At 39.4% G+C, this 22,362-nt stretch overlaps 1 protein-coding gene across 5 annotated transcripts in view; it reads left to right on the forward strand.

The window, feature by feature from the left end:
* Window positions 1-22,362, forward strand: part of TXNDC11 (thioredoxin domain containing 11) — a 66,298-nt gene that overhangs the window by 6,209 nt on the left and 37,727 nt on the right. For 2 of the 5 annotated variants that reach the window (XM_067706624.1, XM_067706620.1), the window contains 4 exons: window positions 1,315-1,531; window positions 4,710-4,807; window positions 8,209-8,338; window positions 19,280-19,373. In XM_067706624.1, coding sequence (XP_067562725.1) covers window positions 1,315-1,531; window positions 4,710-4,807; window positions 8,209-8,338; window positions 19,280-19,373 — 539 coding nt within the window. Of the gene's footprint in view, window positions 1-1,314; window positions 1,532-4,709; window positions 4,808-8,208; window positions 8,339-19,279; window positions 19,374-22,362 lie in introns of those variants that run through there. The other 3 variants (XM_067706621.1, XM_067706622.1, XM_067706623.1) reach the window with 3 other exon arrangements.

The raw sequence follows: 22,362 nt of genomic DNA on the forward strand, positions 1-22,362 counted from the left end.
TTCATCGTTATTAACCTTCGGATCATAACATATATCTGGAGAAATATACATTATTATATAATTACTACTTTTGCCTCAGTGCCCTGGGTAACTACAGGCCAGCTCCAGCCAATAAACTTAACGTGAGTTGATAGTAAGCATTTCCGATGCCTATTAGTGGTGCCACGTGTGCTCCCTCCCCTTAATTCTGAGTGACTCACTGGTGGCTCTGAAACCCTGGAGATCAGTGGCTTTTGTGGAGAGCAAGGCTGCAGAGAGATGAGGATGGAGTCTTTTGGGTGGGGGAGGAAAGGATCTGGATTATTCAGAGACACCCTTCTCAACTCTTCCTGGTGGTCTAGTGGTTAGGATTTGGCGCTCTCTCAAAGACACCCTTCTCTTCTGCTCTCCACTGCCCTCCCACCCCATACCTGGGCAGACATTGTTAAGAATCGTTTTTGTGGACTTCCCTGGTGGTGCAGTGGTTAAGAATCCGCCTGCCAATGCAGGGGACACAGGTTCAAGCCCTGATCCAGGAAGATCCCACATGCCGCGGAGCAACTAAGCCCATGTGCCACAACTACTGAGCCCGCGTGCCACAGCTACTGAAACCCGTGAGCCTAGAGCCCGTGCTCCGCAACAAGAGAAGCCACCGCAGTGAGAAGCCCGCGCATCACAAAGAAGAGTAGCTCCGCTCACCACCACTAGAGAAAGCCCGCGCACAGCAACAAAGACCCAACACAGCCAAAAATAAATAAATAAAATAAATTTTTAAAAAATCATTTTTGTTATTTATATATTTGTTTTTTAATTTTTGGCTGCACTGGGTTTCCGTTGCCGTGTGCGGTCTTTCTCTGGTGGCGGCAAGTGGGGGCTACTCTTCGTTGTGGTGCGCAGGCTTCTCATTGCTGTGGCTTTTCTTGTTGCGGAGCACAGGCTTTAGGCACGCAGGCTCAGTAGTTGTGGCTTGCAGGCTCTAGAGTGCAGGCTCAATAGTTGTGGTGCACGGGCTTAGTCGCTCCGAGGCATGGTATCTTCCCGGTCCAGGGATCAAATGCGTGTCCCCTGCATTGGCAGGCGGATTCTTAACCACTGCGCCACTGGGGAAGTCCAAGAATTGTTTTAGCGTGTTATTCATATCTTGCATTCTCTCAGCCAAATGTTGCCTTAACTTAGCACAAAATATTACTTTTGTACTCCAGGTCAGTGTTTTGGGAACTCCATTTTCTTTTTCAAAAGAAGACTTTTCTTTTAAGCTTCATTCTTCTTCCACACAGAGCTGTTGTTAGAAGAAGATAAACTAAACAATCTTGTTTGTGTTTGCTCTTTTTTTAGTCGAGCAAAAGATGTGATAATTCCAGCAAAGCCACCGGTCAGCTTTTTCTCCTCGAGGTCTCCGGTTCTTGACCTCTTCCAGGGGCAGCTGGACTACGCAGAGCACATTCGCCAGGATTCGGAGGTGGTGCTCTTATTCTTCTACGCTCCGTGGTGTGGACAGTCCATCGCCGCCAGGGCAGAAATTGAACAAGTAGCGAGTCAGCTTTCAGACCAGGTAATGCTGACATTCAGCCTGAGAATCAAATGACCGTCAGTTCCTGTGCAGGGCTGGTTATCCCCATAGAGACACCTTACCCAGATGGCTGATTTTGCCAGGGTGAAGGCCAGGAGCCTTTCTTCATAAATTGTAAAGCCTTCTATAAAGAAATAGAATTTCTGACTGTGATGGTCATAGTTGGTCAGAGGCAGGAGAGGGAGGAGATTCTGCAATTCCTTGTGATGCAGGCCAGTGCTTATCTCAGGGTGCCATGCTGTTTGGCTTCGGTGGGAAGACTGAAAATCCTCATTGAATATACATTTGATATTTGCTGATTAGTTATTTTATGTAAGAGAAATTTATGTGTCATGAGTACAGTGTAACTAGGCAGACCTTTTAAATCCCGGGACCAGAACTATGTTCAACAAATATTTAATGAATGCCACCTTTGTGTTAGATAAGAGGGATATATAGGCAATTGATATATATGCCTTCGGTCTGGCAGTGGTTTTTAATCCAGTGGATCCCCATTGTCCTTATGTATGTATTTTATGATGTCCCTTTTTCTGTCCTCAAAAGGAATTCATAGATGATAAAACTTCCCTATACATATAATTTCAAAATAGCCAATCTAATGTGCTAATTGTAACACAAAGATGGGGGAAAAAGAAAAGTGGTGTATAATTAAATCACATGTTGTTTCAGTATGTAAGTGCTGTACCTTTATGTAGAACCACTGTGAATGGGACAGTTACAAATGCAGGCCCATAAAAGTAGGATGTGTTGACAACTTAGGTGCCATGAGGGCATTGCTCTCAGTGATTTGATTTTTCTAAATGGTGAACAGCTCTTGGTAAGTTCTGAACCAAACAAAGTACTTTCTGCCTTCAATTAAACAGAAGTTGTCTTCCAAGAAATTCAGTGAACACAAAAGCCATGCTTTGGATTCACATATAAAATGGAGTTAGGTTCTGAGCTTGAATAATAACAAACAGGTTTCCCTCAACATTAGTATTTGGCAGGACATTTAAAACTGCTCTGGGTGATGCGGATGACTATTCCCTGTGCAGAGCAGTTTTGAACATTGCAGGATATGTACCACAGCCTCTGCCCACTACATGCCCTATAGTTCCTCCAGTCATTGCAACCAGCAGAAAAGCATCCCGTAGATTTCTAAGAGGCTGCTACTGACACCCACTGATCTGAGGTAACTTGTGGTGCAGCTGAGTTCCAGAAGTTCATTTGGAACTCTCAGTTGGTTTTTCTTAGAAACAATGTTATAAATGGTGACTAGGCTTCCTGCCCAGCCTGCCAAAGCCTTTTTAACTGTTTTATATCCCTGAATGTGTAGTACCAAGTAGTATTTAAATAGAACTCTTCATTCCGTATAACATTGATTCTGAGGGGGCTGTGATTTTGTGTTCCAGCTTTGGACCCATGGAATTGATCTATTCCTTGTCTTCCCTTTACCCCTCTCTCTCACCCCCCTTAAAAATGGCTGATAGTAACCAAGCCAGCACTTGCAGGGAGGAAAGGACTCTAAGGGAGCACTAGGAGGTAAGCTTAAAGGAAATCACCACTTTGTAAGTCACTCCCCAAGTTTTCTAAATTTAGAGAACTTGTGGGGGAAAAGGGGAGAATCTGTTTCATTTTAGGGTAAGTGTCAATTACTTGTTATCTTACTGTCAGCTTAGGGAATATATCCTTCAGAGTGACTATAGGGATGGTGTGCTGGTGTGCAGGCCCGTGCTGTTCCTCAGGACAGCCCTGCAAGCTGATGCTGGTAGCCTGGTTCCTCTGAAGCAGGACCTCAGGTTTAGAGGGCAGAGTGGTTTGTTAAAGGTCACGGGACAAATGGTAGAGGTTACAGTGCCGTCCACAGCTGATGGGCTCTGCTTTTTTCAAAAAATTTTTTCAGCTTCTTCTAAATTGAGAGCTTATTGTTCTATGTTCTCAGTAGGGAAAAGGACTGGGTTTATTTTTGGAAACAGGCAAAAATTTTTTGCGCCACATTACTTAATAAAATTAGCATACACGGTAGATTGTGCCCTATTTTTGAGATGTCAACCTTAGTAAAGATATTGTTGCTCTTCTTTCTAATAGATAGACTATAAAAGGAGCTCTTGTGAGTTTCCACTAAGTTTTGAGCAATATTGCTATCTAAATATAAGGCATCTGAAAGTGACTTTTCATTTGTAGTCTTCATATGTTTTCAATATTTTATTATAAAAAATTTAAAATATATAGCAAAGGTCATATACCTGCCACTTAAATTCTATCACCATTTTATTACACTTGTTTTATCATGTGTTTGTTCATCTTACCATCCCTCTAATCAGTGGTGCTCAACTAGAGGCAGTTTTGTCTCTCAGGGGACCTTTGGGACTGTGGAGAGGTCTTTGGTTGTCACTACTTGAGGGGGATGCTGCTGGCATCTAAGGAGTAAAAGCCAGGGATCCTACACCATGCTGCATCCAGCGTGTGGAAGAGCCTCCCCTCACCCCACCCCCAACAAAAACAAACATAACATCAAAAAAAAACCATGTAACAATTCAAGCCCAAAATGTCAGTAGTAGCAAAGGTGAGACACTCTGCTACAGTCTAACTGTTAATCCATCTTATTTTGGGTACATTTCAAAGTAAATTGTGGACATTGGGATACTCCTCCTTAAATACTTTAGCATTTACCTATAAACACATACTTAATCCATATTTTGCTATCTAATGGTACATTTTAGAGCATAGCTCTAGTCATCTATTTATTCATTTTTAATATAGTTATTAAAAAATTGAAAATGGTCCTTTGAAATCTGTGATATTTCATCTGTAGGTAAGATTTTTTTCCTTCTCAGATGCTCAGTTTGACTAACAAAAGACACATCCTACTACTGAGTTTTAGTGTAACCATGCTTAGAAAAAGTTTGCTGGTGTCATTCACTTCAGAATTTGAAGGAAATCATTCTCCTCCTGGGCCAGACTCCAAAATATTCAGAGTCCTAGCTGGACACTATGGACAGGTGTCTTTGTTTGTCCTTGTCGTGGTAAATGATGACCTTCTTTGAACACTCAAAAAACAATTTTTTTAATACTTTCTGTTTCAGAGAGGAATTGTTCCATTTCTATAATTTTATCTTTTAAATCTTGGCAATTTTTCAGTTGCTGTTTATAGTTATTTGAAACCTTCTTTGGCTTGCAGGTGTTGTTTGTTGCAGTTAACTGTTGGTGGAATCAGGGGAAATGCAGAAAACAGAAACACTTCTTTTATTTTCCTGTAATATATCTGTATCATCGGAGGTAAGAAGCGATTCTAATTCCAATTAAGTTTATCAGTTTCAAAGTGATTTTTGTTATAGTCACTGTAGAAAATTGAGAAAATACAGATAAGCAAAAATAAATAAAAGGATCTGTGATTTTATTAGCCATTCATAATCACTGTGTGTTTTGATTTATATCCTCCTGTGAATATACATATCCACCCCCCCTTTTTTAAATTAAAAAATGGGATCATGTAGTAATACTATCTCTTCAACTGCTTTTTCTTTATTTTGTGAACACTTTTTCATGTCATTACATATTCGATAGCATTGTTTTTATTATACCAGTTACTCCATTGTGTGGCTGAACATTTCAAATGTTTGAAAAGTATTTTATGGTATAAAAATATACAGAAGTCCTTATCCCATTACCTGGCAGCATAGCATAGTCAAGAGGGTATCTAACATCTTTTCAAATTGGGAAGAAAAAGACTACAAGTCCGCAATCCCATAATCTATCATTCTGAAATCCAGAGAGCTTTTAAAACCTGAAAGACTTCCATGAACTTTGTCCCCAAATGCATTCATCTGGCCTGAAGTAGCAAGGGGCCACCTATAGTCTTTATACCACATCAGGTGCCACTGTACTCATTTTGCTGCAGAAATACTGGTGTTTCATTTTGGAGAACTGCCCAGACCTTGCTGTGGGTGTTAAGTTATGTCTAAAATCTGACTTGAAGGATTTTGGAGACAGGAGATGGGATTCTGGACTCTGTGTAGTATAATTGGCTTAAAGTTTGTTACTGTAAAATGGTTTAAGAAGAGTTCACCAGTAAGAGCTTTACTTTTTTAGGCTTTATTTCCTCCCTCTAAAATTCCTGGGCCTTAATCAATGGGGATTTATTACAAACATCAACAGACTATCATTTGTGGATTATCTGTCATCTTTCAGCTCATTCCCATGTCTCTAACATAAACTTTGTGTGGAACAGAGTATTGTTTCTCAGGAGCTATTAAATAGTATTTGGGCAAAAACATGCTTTCCTACCCTATCTCCACCCTCAAATTTTCCTCTGGGTATAAGAACAGTTTCTCAGAGTGACTTTCTGATGGTTACCTTTTTTTGTTTTCCGGAAGGTAAGTATAAGGTGTTATACTTGAAGGATCTCAAAGTCAGTGCTGTGTAATGGGCGATAAGCTTCCCCTGGAGAGATCCCTGCGCTTCTTTTTTTCAAAATAGGAAATATGGCACAGATGGCTAGCAGGGAGTATAGGTCGTGCAACTGTATGTAACCAAGCCAGCTGCCCAGAGGTAGACTTAACTTGATGTGACATTAAAATAACAAGAGTTCCCTTGAATTGAATACAGATGTCATTTTGGGATATGTGGGTGTGTAACATTGTCTTGCACTATTTGTTTTCTTAGTTTTATAGAAAGATTGGAAGGACACGAAAGGAACTTTAGAAATACTTAGTCCAACCGTCTCATTTTACACATGAGGAATTTGAGGCTGGTACTTGCCTTGAAGTGCTTGCCCCTCATCTTTGCCTGTTAAACTTTTACTTGTTTAAGTCAGTTCAGACCCATTAATACCTGTTTCAACATCTACCATTCCCGATGTTCCAAAAATAGAAGAAAGTGCTAAGGCACAGAGGTACCCAAAAGGTAGCCTTTTCATATTCTATTTAAGAATCTTCAAGTCCTCTGTTTTATACATACACATATGAATGAATGTGTTCCTTCAACTAAACTCTTGTGAGCATTTGGTAGTCTTGAGGTTCTTTTGGCTAATGGTGGTTGCAAATATGGCCCTTGAGTCTCATCACTGGACAGACCACTGCTGTTTGTGTGTGTTCTTGCTGCTACTGTTTGTGTAATGGCTTAACTAGTAGTAGCTGCTTACAGAAATTAACAGGCTTTTCTGTTTTGTGAAAGTAGATTCCATTTTTTGGCTTGTATTGATGCCAGTTACAAAGGCAGTTTATAAAAGGCTCTGAAGCAGGAAGTAGTTTTCTCAAAACACTCTGTGCAGAGTTCAGCTGCCCTAGATCAGCTTGTCCTAAGGCAATGGCTATAGTGTGTTGGCAAAACGTGTCCTACATCCTGCATCCTGGGATCGTCTCATTACGAGTCACTGGGACCCTTGTAACACGGTACCAGGGAACCTCAGCAGAGCCTGTTTGCTTGAGTAACGAGGTTTCCAGATCACTTGCCTCCTTTTTGCTCAACAAAATAGGTTATCAGATGATTTTTTTGATTTCTTCCTTTAAATTAAAAATTGGTGGTGGTTGATGGGGTTGGTGGTGGTAGTAATTTTAAAACTTGAATTAGTTAACAAATGAGTTGTAGTAAGTCTTGAATTGACAGAATTGTTCACCCAGTCTCTCAGCTGTGCATGTAGAATGCTATTTTTACTTTTTTCATGCTACTATTCCTCTGTCTGGTATCATATTCTGCAGTGCACACCGAAGAATTGTGTTTATCTCATCACATTATATGTGTGTGTTAATTTCTGTAACCATATATTATAGTTATGTGATCACCATTTATACATTTCTTTACTGTGCTCTATTGTTGCTATTAAAGGTAAGCTTAATGTCAATTTCTATTTAGAGAGAAGAATGGTTATGGAATTGGTGAATTTCACCATACTCCCTCACCCCCACCACATACCATCCAATTATATTTGAGCAATGTCTCTTTTGTGCAAGATTGAAGAAAGCCATGTGAGGATTCTGATTAGCTTAGGATAACTGAATGTTGGAAGCATTGCTTAGCAATACTAAATCAAATTCCTGTGCATTCCCAAGCACAACTGGAGGGGAAAATAAGGAAGATCATTTGTATAGGTCCCTGATTTCATACCTTCATATAATTTTTTGTTGTTGTAATAAAGCTTTAAATAGGTTTAAGTTTCATTTAGTGATCCTTTGTGTAAGTGTATCTAAGAATATTTAATAACTACTTTTTAGTAGGCCAAGGACCAACTGTTCAATTTGTTCCTTATTTTGGAGTGACTTGGAAAGTCTGCCCCTACGTCCCCCCCACCCCCAATTGAATTGTGTAGTTAAGATCCTGGAATCCTTTGGCATTTGGTCAGTTTCCAGGGTCGTCTGTCTGTTTTGTTTTGTTTTTTAAAGAAATATAGTGAGAATTAATTTTTTTCAGAGACTAGAATGAATGTTCTTTGATCTGAAATTCAGTTTGCAGAATTATGCTCATATAAAAAAGTAACGGCCCCTTGTACCCCCCCTTACATAAAATGCTTGTTCTTAATTGGCCCTCCAGTTACCTCCTGAGACAAGGAAGGCTACTTACATATGAAACAGTTGGGATCCTAAAGCAAGACTTTTTCATTTTGTGATGTTGATGATTTCAGGTATATATTACAGGTTTAATGCGTGATGTATTATTTTTAATTTTTATTTTTTTGGTACTAGTTTTGGACCAATCGAATACAAAGGCCCCATGAGTGCTGTTTACATTGAGAAGTTTGTCCGCCGTGTGATGAAACCACTTCTCTACATCCCATCTCAATCAGAATTACTAGATTTTCTCTCAAACTATGAGGTACCTATCTTTCCTATCTTCTCCCATTCCCCCAGGCTTCACTGGGTTGCATTGGATTGTTTATATTAGAAGAGTCTTTATACCTCCTGATTTGTAGCAATTAAAAGATCACATTAGAGATAAGCCCCAATTAAATGCTTTTTGAGATACTTGATTATAGGGATAGTTTGGCCAAGTGAGTTTTTAGAGAGTAAAATACTTGCAAAACCTTATCTATTTTTTATTCAGGAATTTTTAACAGACTTTCAGTTTGTCTCACAATTAAGTTAGAGTATGTAAAAATTAACTTATAATTTTTATGCAGCTACAGATTTCCAAAAATTTTATTTGTTGCTTACAGCATTTTACTCAGATCCGTGGTTTTTCTTGTCAGTTGTAGTTTAGCTTTAAAAAAGCAAAACAAAACTAGGAATATGTTCCTTTCTGTTTTATTAAGTGCATAACAATTTCAAGGTTCATTAACAGAAAGTTTCCTAACATGGCTTCTCTACTGCTTTCCCATTGCCAGTCAACCCCTGATGGATTATTTTGGTAGGATCCTCAGTGTGTGTTCAGGACAGCTTATTGAGAGGCCAGTATAAAGCTTAAAACAATCTCAGTAAATTATAAAAATAGTTCCACAAAAAAATTCATTGGATCAAGTATAAAATCATACTGGGGCACAAGTAAAAATGATACTTAGCTACAACAAAATCAAGACCAAAAGTACCTGACAGAGATAAAAACCATATGAATCCACACCTCAGTAATTCAGAATTTAACAGTTACCACTTGGTTGAAGTTTACCTTTTACACTATGTATATTTTATGTAGGTAGGATGTGAATTTCTTTCCCTAGAACATCATTTACAGCTTTTTTCAATTATGTTAGGAACACTTTATGTTAACTATTAGCAGATTCTCTAAGCAGCAGTGTTACTATCTAGTTATTCTGCTTGTAGTTGTCAGATGTGCATTAGGGTGAATGCTTCCTGACTCTTATAAAGGGTGGGTTTCTGTGCCCCTCATGGGCTTGCTCCCGTTTTGCCTGGGAGGCACTTGGGCAGGAGCTATAGTAGGAGGCAGGGCGCCTGGGCCTAGTCCCTTTGGCAGCACTAACTGGGTCTGTGACTTGGGGCAGGTCACTCATTTGTCAGGCGTCAGGGCCCGGGAACAGGGTTTTCTTGAGATTCCTTTTAACTTTTAGGTGCAATGATTGCATGATGTGGGTTTTCACATAGATTTGCACCAGATGACAAGCAGTCACTGGAGGTGGTCCAGCAAAATGGTGAAGAATCAGGACTTGGACAGACTTGAATCCAAACTCATCTCCACCTTATTAGCTGTGTGGCCTCCGGCTGGTATTATACTTAACCTCTTTATGCCTCCATTTCCTCATCTGTAAAACAGGGATGAAATTAAAAAAAAAAAAGGAAATGCCTGCTAGGATGTAGTCCTAATAAATGAAATTTTATCAGTGAAAATGACATTGTGGAAAAATCCTGGATATTTAGCACTACTGAGAGAGCTCAAAATGTGCACAGCACCTGCCGGAATTCCCAACTTATATTGATATAAACACCTTTTGTTTGTTTTGTAATTAAGGTGATAAAAAATGACCTTTAAGGGCCAAGAGTTCTTCCTCCAGCTTAGCTTCTGTTGGGACTTTTATAGAACACCATGCCCAGATTGGTACCCTCTGGTTTTTTCTTTAAATTTTCAGTCAGTATCTTCTAAAAAATAAAGAAATGGGAGAAGAGCTGTGGAACATCAAATAGCATACAGCATGTACTTACCCTACACCAAAAGAGTGTGGAAAAAATTGAGATTGCTTAGCCTTAAAAGAGCACAGAGAGGTGGCTTTATTATTATATCCAGCTCTATCAGAGATTTGTATCCAGAGAGTTCTGAGATAGTTCTTAGCAGAGGTCATGTGATAAGACGGACTCAGCTAGCACTCTGGACGCTTGGGTTTTGGCCCTGACAGAAATCTGTGATTTCTGCATTTTATGCAGATTTCTCATCTCTGAAATAAGGGAGTTGGCTCAGATAATCCCTCCTGACTGCTGGCTTTGGTGAAGTTTAGAGGCTGGAAAGAGGCAGACAGAAGAAGTTTCATCATTTGTGGTTGGGAAAGTATTTTTGACACAATGCCTTTGAGCATCTGTATCAGAGATCTTTCTACTCCTTTTTTATTTATTGCCTCTAAGATGTTTGTAGTGTCTTTGTAGTTGGATCTGCAGGGGAGACAAGTGCATGGTTATGACTGAGCAGCCAGGATGATTCCTGACCTTGAGCAGTTGCATTCTTTGTACCTGCTTTCCAGCAGCACTTTCAGAGATTATGCTCCAAGTCTGACATTGAGTCCATACAACATTACTCAAGGTTGTTTTTTGGCAGCCCACTTAATTAGAAGATGTACAGCAATGATGAGACTGCCTTTAAGATGAGACCCAAGAGAGTGCTGCCAAGCTGGGACGCTGTATAGCTTCTGTCAGCCTTTCAAGTGCCTCCCGAAAGCGGTAGATGGCTTTTATCACGTTAGAATCATCTTTGCTGGGCTTCTTTTCACGGAGATGAAATTGTTGGGTTGGCAAGAGGCAGTATTTGATTAATTGTGAAAGAACTCGGGAGTCATGCCCAGCGTGGTTTCAAATGTGAAGCCATTTATCTTGTGAAACATACCAAATACTGCCTAGGAAGAAGTGATATCAATTTCATTTACTCTCTGTAAGATAACATAAAGACAAAATTCCAGATCCAGAAATGAAACCACTGTCATGCTTTTTGATAGTTAAATAAATAGGAAAGATAAAGGAATTTTGGGAGGCCCCACTCTGGAGCATAATATACTTTCAGACATTCCTCTAAGTTAAGGTTTCTCAACCTCAGCATTATTGACATTTGGAATCAGATAATTCTGTGTTGTTGGGGGCTGTCCTGTGCTTTGCAGGATGTTTAGCAGCATCCTTGGCCTCCACCTACTAGTTACCAGTAGCACCCCCCTCTTACTTGTGACAACCAAAAATATCCAGGCATTGTCAAATGCCCCTTAGGGGGGCAAAATCACCTCAGTTGAGAGCCACTGCTCTCAATTATTGTTTCCCCAAATAAGGCCTTAAGGATGCCCCACAGGTCCTAGTATAAACACGTTTTTTCATGTAGCACACAGAATGCCACAATCTAATTGTTGCAAGTTTATCTGCTTATAACAGTATCAGTAGAAAGAAGATGAAAATTAAGCAGTGCCTTAACTAGAAAATTCTGGAGTGTTACCTGTGGGGAGCTAGAGCCAGGAGTGAGTTATGTTGTCATCAATAGATGTCCCTGATATTCAACTTTCTACTCAAATTGTTTGTCTGTACCACAATCACCCCCCTAAAAAGTATGCATCCTAAATGTGTTAAGGGTCTTGATGATTTAAAGAAGTCTTAGTATGAAAGATACTTGTTTTGATCAAGAGCCTTGTCTCCTAATTTATATTTTTATATAGATTTCAATATCAAATGTGTTTAAATTTAGGTATACCAAAATTGGGCTGAAATAATTATTTAATGTTTCTGTGGCACTTCTAAGGTTTGTTAGGATGGCTTTGTTTTTTGCTTCTATCTCTAGATGTGTTTGTGACGTCTTATAGGAGTGCATTTGATAAATTTCCCCTCATTTTAAAAACACACATTGATTACTCATAAGTTTGTCTCTAATCCAGATATTTGCGAACAGTTTGGATCATCATAAGATTGTGTAGTTAGGGTTTATTACTTGGGAAGTGATGATACCCTGAAATTAACAACTTCCCATATTGACATAAACTTTTATTATACGTATACTGAACTCTATTCACATACGCTTCTATTGCTATTATAAACAGGAATGCTCTAATTCTAGCTTGGTTTGAATTTTTATAAGTCCTACAGATGAATCCTTTTAAAAGCCTGTTTCAGATGATTTGATAATGAATTACCTAGAAGAGTAGAAGTTTTTAACCAATGGAAAATATTTTATTTGACTTAGATATCTCAAACCTACCCAAATCAGATTACGCATCATTCTCCATACTTTTATGTTTATAAAATATGACACTGAAACCAGGTGCAATTTTTTTTTTTTAATTTATTTGGCTGCATCGGGTCTTAGTTGCGGCACGTGGGATCTTCCTTGCAGCATGCGGGATCTTTCATTGCAGCACACGGGCTCTTTGTTGTGGTGCACGGGTTTCTCTGTAGTTGTGGCGCGGGGGCTCTAGAGTGAGCGGGCTCAGTAGTTCTGGTGCACAGGCTCTCTAGTTGTGGCACACAGGCTTAGTTGCCCCACAGCAGGTGGGATCTTAGTTCCCCGAGATGTAATTTTTAGGAAAACAATTTTGCCTTTAATTTACTGAACATTGTAGAAAGACATTAAAAGAGTGATGATTATGGGCTTCCCTGGTGGCGCAGTGGTTGAGAGTCCGCTTGCCGATGCAGGGGACACGGGTTTTTGCCCTGGTACGGGAGGATCCCACATGCTGCAGAGCGGCTGGGCCTGTGAGCTATGGCTGCTGGGCCTGCGCGTCCGGAGCCTGTGCTCCGCAACGGGAGAGGCCACAACAGTGAGAGGCCCGCGTACTGCAAAAAAAAAAAAAAGAGTGATGGTTCAAATACTTTATTCTGTAGATTCCAAAATACTTTAGACATTATTAGCAAATAAAAAATGAATAGACTATTCATTGGTAAGTGCCCTTCAGTTTTCAAGTGCTTTTACTTCTAATCTTCCCAACAGCCATGTGAGATAGATGGAAATTGTAGATCCTTTCAACAGATTAAGAAGATAAGGTACAGACTGGGTGTGATGTACCCTAAGTGGAGACTGGACTGTAGCCTAGGTCTTCTGGCTCCCAAAATTCTTCCTTGTACACAAAGGAATGTTTAAGGTCTCTGACTTGAAACTTCACTATGTATCTAGAGGTTAAAACTTTGAATATTTAATTATTTAATGTCATTTTTGAATCTTCCTTTTTCATGAAGGAAAACTTTTGAAAGTCAGCTTCTTAATTTGACTGTAACTTTTTTCCTTCATCTTTAGGAATGGTTCTAAGAATAATTAGTGATAAAGGATGGGCCGTGGCTATTGACTTACTGTTAAAGCAGTAGAGTTTTACCATTTCCTGTTATTAATTGGGTCATTAGCATTTATTCTGCAGAACTGGGAGTGTTCTATGTATGATAATCACAGTATTGAGGCTGGGTAGAGTCCAGAATTTTCTTCCCAGATATGCACTAAAATCATACCTGCCTTATAAATAATGAATGTAGCTAAAAACTAAGTGGACTTTCTGGTGGACACCGCAGAGGGAGATCAGGAACTTTAAGTCATCTTGTTGCAAACCATGTTAAGAAATTCTGCTTCTTTCATTTACTCCAGTTGTAGAATTCCTCTTCCTTGAAAGTTCTTCTGCATATTTAAGATACAGACAGGACAATTTAATTTATTACTTGTGGACAACATAGGCAAACATAACCCAGTGTCATTTTTATTTTGGATAGACATTAAGTTGATTGGAAAGGGGATAGAACCAAATATGGTAATGTCACTTTCACGGTCACAGTTTTAGGGCTCATTTGTCAGTATTTTTTAGACATACTTGTCTTAAATGTCGGTAGCTTCTACATCAATAATGCTTTCTTTTTTATATTTTAAAGAATGTGACAGAATTATCTGATTTGTACCTTATAATCTACCCACCAAATGCCAACAGTATTATTTAGAACTCTTATATCTGTAGCCAAAATATTTTTGAAATCTTTTCATGAATTTCTATAATTTATTTAAGAGCAGTGATTTAGCACACATCCATTCATTTGTTCTTAGCAGTTTTGGTAAACCAAGTTGTTTTAAGTGAGATAGGAGAAGGCTTGGGGATTGTTTGGAGGGAGAAGCAGGGCATTGGGTAAATTGCCAGGTGACAGAAACCTGAGCACTTCGGAGAAAAACCTAGTAGACTGCCTGGTACCTGCTGTTATCCTGTTGTTTGTTAGTAAGAGGGTTGTTTGTACCCTGAATGTTACACACATAACTTGATACTGTTTCTGTTAACTCATAGTTCTATACGACTGTGAATTAAGTAGCTTTAAATTTTCTAAGTGTGAGTTAACATTAATGCAGAAATATTTCAGTTGCCACTGAGGAAAAAAACACACTGAGGTAACTATTCTCTTGGCCACTAGAGGGCATGTACACCATCTGCTGAAATTTATGCCATACTGCAAATGGTGCTCACTTAGGAAAATAAATATTTTATGCTGGTGAGGATGTGCTGGCCTCCTATAAATAGCCTATTTCCAGCCTCCTCATTATAGGAGGTACTGAATATACTGTACATCATTAAATGGAGTTGAAACACACAGACTGGGTCAAGTTATAATCTGGTACTCATGTTTTGTTCTTCACTAAATTGTAAACTCGGTGAGGAGGAGCTTTGTCTTATTTATCTTTTTGTCCCCATTCAGTCTTTAACAAATGTTTATTTTGTGCCTGCTTTGTGCCAGGCACTGTCTGAGCTGCAAATGTAGTGATGAACAAGTGAGAGCTTGTGTTTCATGGAGTTAAAATATGGAGATAGGGGACTTTCCTGGCAATCCAGCGGTTAAGACTCTGCACTTCCAATGCAGGGGGCGCAGGCTTGATCCCAGTCGGGGAACTAAGATCCCACGTGCTGCGCAGTGCACCAAAAAAAAGAAAAAAAATGTGGAGATAGACAACAAACAGGAAAATAAATAAACAAGATGTAGGGGGATGAGTAGTATCCCCCCAAAATTTGTGTCCACCCAGAAGCTCAGAATGTGGCCTTATTTGGAAATAGTGTCTGTACAGATGTCATTAATTAAGGATCTCAAGATGAAATCATCCTGGATTTAGAATGGGTCCTAAATCCACAGGGAAGAAGGCCCTGTGAACATGAAGTCAGGGACCAGAGTGATGCAGCCTTAAACCAAGGAATGCCTGGAGCCACCAAAAGCTAGGAAAGAGGCAAGGAAGGATTCTTCCCTAGAGCCTCCAGAGAGAGCACAGTCCTGCTGCAACCTTGATTTGGGGCTGCTAGCCTCCAGAACTGTGAGAATAAATTTCTGTTGTTTTAAGCCACCAAGTTTGTGATAATTTGTTATGGCAGCCCTAGGAAACAACATACAAGGTAATATTAGGTAATAAGTGCTACAAAGAGAAATAAAGACGGGTGATAAGATAGATATGAGAGCAGGGAGGGTGGGCATAACTATTTTAGAAGACAGAGAAGACCTCTCTGAGGAAATGACATTTGAACAGATACTTAGAGTGAAGCCTGTGTGCTATGATCCATCCCTGAGGAAATTTGGGGAAAGCCCTCCAGGAAGCAGGAGCAGTAAGTGCAAAGGTCCTGAGGGAGGAACAGGATGGGGGGTGCGGAGCAGAGAGGAGAGCGGTAGGAGATGAGGGCACGGAGGTGTCTTGTGACTGTGGTGTGTCCTGCTTACACCTTTGATTTGTTGGGCAAATGAAGGAAAGAGGAATGCTGGCAGTTAGGTTCCTGTGGCTGTTCTATTCACCTGGCAGCCATCCAGGCATTTGGGAGGGACTGATGGAAACACTGCAGCTGGAACCTGCGGTTGGACCATCTTTACATGTTGGTGAGCATCAGAGTGAAGAGGGACAGCCTGCGTGCCAGCAGCCTTCCACTCCAACCTCAGCCCAGGGTCAGGCTGGCTCACGTGCTTGGCCTGCTCATCTGAAAGAGAACCTCAAAAGTAAGAGGCAGGGGCCGAGGTGTCTGCTTTGAACCAGCCCCTGGGTTTATTTGCAACCCAGCAAACAAGGGATGTAGACCTATGTGAATATACATGTGTTTTGTTCCCCAAACTTCCCTTTTTCCAGATTTAAGAAAGAACTATGGAGGGAACTCTGAAATGTGTAATCATTTCTCAAATACAGCTTTGCCTGGAGAGACACTGAAACTTTGGGGAAATGATTGCAAAATTTATTTTACCTAAAGTGTAACCAGAGCCAGTTTAATAACTTTTAAATGATAATTTGCAATAGAAATAAACAGATAACTATCACTTCACGTTATTTCCTCTTTTTATTATTTTGAAATGTTAATTTTAAGTTATATCCTTAAACATGCCACTTTTCAAAATTTAATACAGACTCACAGTATTGTGAATATTTGAAAAATAGTACCTAAAATATACTTTGCCTGTTTCTTGTGTTTTATTTTATATATATATATATTTTTTTTTAATTAATTAATTTATTTTTGGCTGCATTGGGTCTTCGTTGTTGCACGTGGGCTTGGGCTTTGTCTAGTTGCGGAGAGTAAGGGCTACTCTTCATTGTGGTGCGCGGGCTTCTCATTGCAGTGGTTTATCTTGTTGCGGAGCACGAGCTCTAGGCGTGCAGGCTTCAGTAGCTGCGGCTTGCAGGCTGTAGAGCACGGGCTCAGTAGTTGTGGCACATGGGCTTAGTTGCTCCACGGCATGTGGGATCTTCCCGGGCCAGGGTTCGAACCCGTGTTTCCTGCATTGGCAGGCGGATTCTTAACCACTGCGCCACCCGGGAAACCCGTCTTGTTTTTCAAAGAGCTAGTATTTTATAATTCATACAACCTTTAATCCTTTCATATAGTTGTTTAATCTTATGATCTTCATTTCATTTCTTTGGCAATGAAAAGTAAAAATAATTTTACTTATGGGGTTGTTTGTATTGTTTGTGGAATTTCTTTGGTCAAACTACTTGGAAATTTTAGTACGAGGTCTTCTGAGGATACAGGCTCTTTCATAGAAGCTATGTAGCCCCTTGGAAAACTGTAGCAGTGGTGCCATCAGCAAGAATAAACCCTTACACTGTAGAAAGGTCCGTAAAGGACCCCTGCAAATGGTCTAACCTTTATTCATTTTTAAATGTTTAATCTGGGTTTCTCATGAAGACTTGGAATTCACATCGTTTTTACTTCCATTGATGTGTATTTACATAAACACATATGTAGTTGCATACATGCATGTAGAGAGATACATGTTTATGGGCCATATGTCTCCTCCTGTGAAGCCGCCTGAGGTAACATGATGGGAGAAGAGGTTGAAACTCACCTCATTTAATTATTAGCCATGAAACATTTCTTAATATTTAGAACCAATTTATTCCATTTCGTTTAGGAGATTGGTCAGAATTGAAAGAAACTAATGAGTCTATTTTCTTTCTGTTACTTTTCATTTCTATCTTGTATCCAGTATTAACTAAGTGACTAAAATTTCTGAAGATCTTATCTTCCTTTGTTCATGGTAGAAAGGCTTATACACCATCATAGCCTGGGTTTGAAACCTTAAGAACCCAAACACTGTATAATTCTACATTGAGCCAATTCTGGATCAGCTTGTTGAAAACATTTTAAGGAGTTTAGCAAAAGAAAATCCTGTTTCGGGGCTTCCCTGGTGGCGCAGTGGTTGAGAGTCCACCTGCCGATGCAGGGGACACAGGTTCGTGCCCCGGTCCAGGAAGATCCCACATGCCGTGGAGCGGCTGGGCCCATGAGCCATGGCTGCTGAGCCTGCGCATCCGGAGCCTGTGCTCCGCCACGGGAGAGGCCACAACAGTGAGAGGCCTGCGTACCGCAAAAAAAAAAAAAAAAAAAAAAAAGAAAATCCTGTTTCAATGACTACTTTCTGATTTCCTCAGTTGTTTGAGAAATTAGTTATTTGCTAGATTTTTTTAGATGTTAAGATTAAACATTCTATCTCAGTTTCTACCAGAGTGAAAACCAATTGATCTATTTAAAATGGAATCTTACTAGAATTAACAGGTGATTTAGATTTGAAAGATAGTATAGCATATTCCACTACAATCAGAAATTTCCCCTTTTATACAACATACCAATTTTAAACTTTACCAACAGGTTAAATTTCTGTTGTACTTTTTGGATCTGACGTTGTCCCAATGATCAAATCAGCTCCAAAATTATTTATTAAAAACATAGTGCTGTGTGTTTTAGGGCTAGAAAGAACCCTTTACATTTGCCAAGTGCTTTATAGTTCATCAAGCTCATTCTTCTCAGTAACCCCATGATGAATGGTCCCCATTTGCCAGATGAGGAAACTGAGCTTCACATTGAAGCGTTCACTCCAGATCATTTAACTGTCAGACTTGAGCTTAGGTCTTCTGACTCCAAGCCCAGCACTCTTTCCTCAAGAATCTCACAGTTGGGCTTTTAAAACATATAGAACAAAACCAGACAGAACGAGTGCCCACAAGGCCTTCTAATAAGGAAGAAATTATTCTGCACAAGAAGGCAGAATGTGTCTGGTGAGGACAGTTAATTGGTTTGGCAGAATGGTGGGGTATTCTGTGCTAAGCTTAGAGAAATGGAATGAGCAGGTGGAAATTGGGGTGGAGGAGCGAGAGGGCTCTCAGCAGACTGACCTGACAAGAGAGGAGGGGTGCCATTGTGGAATGCTGGGTTCTGCGTGTGGTGGGGAAGAAGGAGCCCCTTAAAGGATGACCTTGAGCACCAGTGGAGCCAGTCAGAGGTAGCCTGATTTCCAGTAAGTGTGAAGGTGTGTTTGGAGTGAGGCGGGGAAGAGGTTGAGGAAGAAATGTAAGAAAGGTTACAGATCATTGACCTAGTTTGCCTGGAGTTGCTAAACAAAAGCAAGTGAGTGGTTGAACTTGACAGTGAGGTTTCAAACCAGGAATGTAGGAGAACTGTCCACAGAGGGTGGAAAGACCTGCTTAGGAAGTTTCAGCTCTGAATTGCCTCTGTAAAAGCTGCCCTGTTTGTTGTCTAAATGAAGGGAAAGGTCAGCCCTAACCGGCAACTTTTTTCAAAGCCTTATTAAAAAATGAAATGCAACAAATTGAATTTGTTAAATTATAATGGCATGTCTTTCTTGTTTTGAAATATTTCCCTTTACGCAGTGACCAATGATACCCCAGGCAACTAATTCTGCTCTTGTTCTGCAGCCTGGAGTACTCGGGTACTTTGAGTTCAGTGGCTCACCCCAGCCTCCTGGTTATTTGACCTTCTTCACTTCAGCATTACATTCATTAAAGAAAGGTAAACATGATTCATATTAAGACATTAGTACTTGAACAGAAATGTTTGTATATTGATATTTTCTGTTAAATATGTTATCTTTATGATTATATATTTTAGTTTTCTTGATTCTTTTTCTCTGTATTTGTGTTAAATAATTACATTATTTTATGGTTCACTGGCAAACAAAATTTTGTGCTATTTCAAGTATAGCCTCTTAAATGTTTAGAGACTATTATTTTTTTAAATGTAGCTTGATCACACAGCATCTGCAATGATATATTTTGCACTTCAAATTTTATTATATCATAATCTCTTTTTTTGTGTGGCGTTACAAATTTTGGTCAAAGTTTTCAGTGGTTGTCTTGTCAGTTGGATGTATCATAATTTAGGAATACATTTTCTTCAAGAAGTATTTCTATAAGGATGAAAGTCATGTCACATTACAGGATAAGCCTACTGCCAGGTTCACTATTCTCAAATCCATATATATTTTTTTACTTAGCTAAATCATGTATTATTTGAGTGTCCTACTTTTTAAATTAAACATTTTTCATGTTGCCCATTTTTTCGTGTTGCTCCATGTTGTTTCTCTGCATCAGCCATGACCTTATGTCAGTTCTCTTCTAGATACTTTGATCTGCTCCTCATCTCCTTGTTACCACTCTGGTCCAAGCCCCTTTCCCACCCCTACCCTAGGCCAGTGGGCACTTAACTGGTATCCAGTCTCGCCCCTCCTTCCTCACACTAGGGCCTTTGTGCTAGTCCTTCTCCCTGAAATGTGCCCTCTCCCTCCCCATTCCCCAGGGCCCAGCTGTCACCTTGTCAAACCCCTATTCATCCTTCAGATTCCAGCTCAAATATCACATCCACAGTCTACCCCCCTGGAGAGAGATTTGTTGTTTTCTTTCATAGTATTCAACATAGTTTGTATTTATTGTGTTAGCCAAAATGTTCGTTCGGGTTTTTCCGTAACATCTTACGGAAAAGCCTGAATGAACTTTTTGGCCCACCCAATATGTGTATAGTTATGAGATGATTTGTTTACTGTCTGTCTTCCCTGGGCTGGGAGATTTCTGAGGGTGGGGATTGTCTGTCTTCAGTTTAGTGTTCTTTCTCCAGCATCTGGCACATAGCAGGGGCTCAATCACTATTTGCCAAATGAGTGATCAGATTGATGGCCATGTCATCTTTCCCTCAGTAGGTCAGCCAAAAATATGTAGTCATCCTCCTATTACTGGATATTACATTGCTTCAATATTTTGGGGGGGTATTATAATAGTATACTATTAATACGTCAAATAATTATACTACTGGCTATTTTAATATGTCCATTGTCTTAAGGTTTTATACATAGAGAATCTACTGTATTCATGCTTTTCATGCAGGGGACTCTGGGAGAGGAACTGAAGCTGTCACATTAGGTGTGTCTTCTGTCCACCTGAAAGACTTTGAGCTGCACAGCTTCAGGTGACTAAGAAGGCTCAGTGAGTCAGAGTTTGAATTTTGAAAACAAAGTACTATCAACTTAAATAAGCTTAAGCAGATAGATGTTCAAAAATCTTCTTAGAAAACTAAATGAAGTCCTTCGAAGATTATGTATAAAAGGGTAGCCTAGAGTCAGTCACTAAAATGATGACAGCATTCAAGTACTTGAGTTGGAGAAGCTATTTCAAGATTTGGAAGGATGTTTTGTTATCCAGTTGGCTTATATTGTGTGTTTATGATTCATCTTTTTCATTCAGAGGTTTCCAAAATTTTGCTTCTTTTTGGAAAAACCTTTCTAAGTATAAGATAGTAGCCTTTTTTCCTCCCCTTTTTTTTTTTAAAGTATAGTTGACTTACCCTTGTTTTTTTCTTTTTTTTTAAGCAAGGAAGGTAATAAATGGATAAAAACTACTTGAAGGTACAAAATGAACCTTTTGGTCAAATCACTAATTTTGACAAATGATTACATGAAATTTCTTCTCAGAATAAATCTAGCTCAATTTACCTGTACTACATTTCTTCACTCTCTTGTGATTCTGGTTGGGTCTTATAAAATCCTGCTGCATATGAACTTTGCAAGAACTGAGTTCATTCTAATTAATAATTTATACCCCATTTTTTTGGGTAAACTCCCACTTGAGCTTAATGAACCATTTTTAGAAGAAAAAGACAAATTTGGAAGGATTACCTAAAATAAATCTTGCCTTGAGCATCTGGGTTTTTTTCCCCTTTTCTTTCTCCCACCCTGGAGTCAAATGGTATTTTACTTATTATTAATAACCAGTGTTAAGTAAGAGAAACATGTGCAGATTTTTTTTTTAATGGGACAGTTTGGAATGTAAGTTCTAGGTCATTGTTGTGTTTCTATTGTTTACACAAATTGAGGCCTGAGGAACATTTGACACAACTTAACATTTGGTTATAGAGAGCTTAACTGAGGAAGTGTTTAGTCTGTTGTGGTAGAAAGCAGATATCCTGGTTCACCAAGCCACAAGCATATATAAAATACACATCTTTCCATTGCCTAAATTTTTTTTTTTAATTGCCTTAGAAATAGCCAGGATACTCTCTAACATTCGTTTCTTGAAGCTAGCTGGCCATCAGTCTACAGATATTTGGAGAAGGTACCATATATGAAGCATCCTGCCTGGGTGCTGTGGGGTTGCTGAGAGGGGACATCTCAGTTACCTGTGTCCTTTACCTATTGCTCTCCAACTTGGTGCTGATATGTCAGTTGATGTCGGCCCTCCTCTTAGGTGGTGTGGGCAGTAACCCTTTTGTTATATTTCTGTCCATTATTTTCCTAGCCATTTTACCTTTATCATTTTTTATTTAGCAGTTCTATATTTTCATGTAGTTAAATCTGTGGTTCTTTTTCTTGATTTATTTTTTTAAGAAAAATCTGGTCACTAATTAGTTCACTTCGTTTTGAATTTTAAAGTTATTTGGCACTTTATGCTGCCTGGATTTACTTTGGCTTAAAATACAGAACACAGTTGATTTTCCTCCCTTCTTATTGGCT

The sequence above is a fragment of the Pseudorca crassidens genome, chromosome 15 (genome assembly GCF_039906515.1).
Source record: "Pseudorca crassidens isolate mPseCra1 chromosome 15, mPseCra1.hap1, whole genome shotgun sequence".
Lineage (NCBI taxonomy): Eukaryota > Metazoa > Chordata > Mammalia > Artiodactyla > Delphinidae > Pseudorca > Pseudorca crassidens.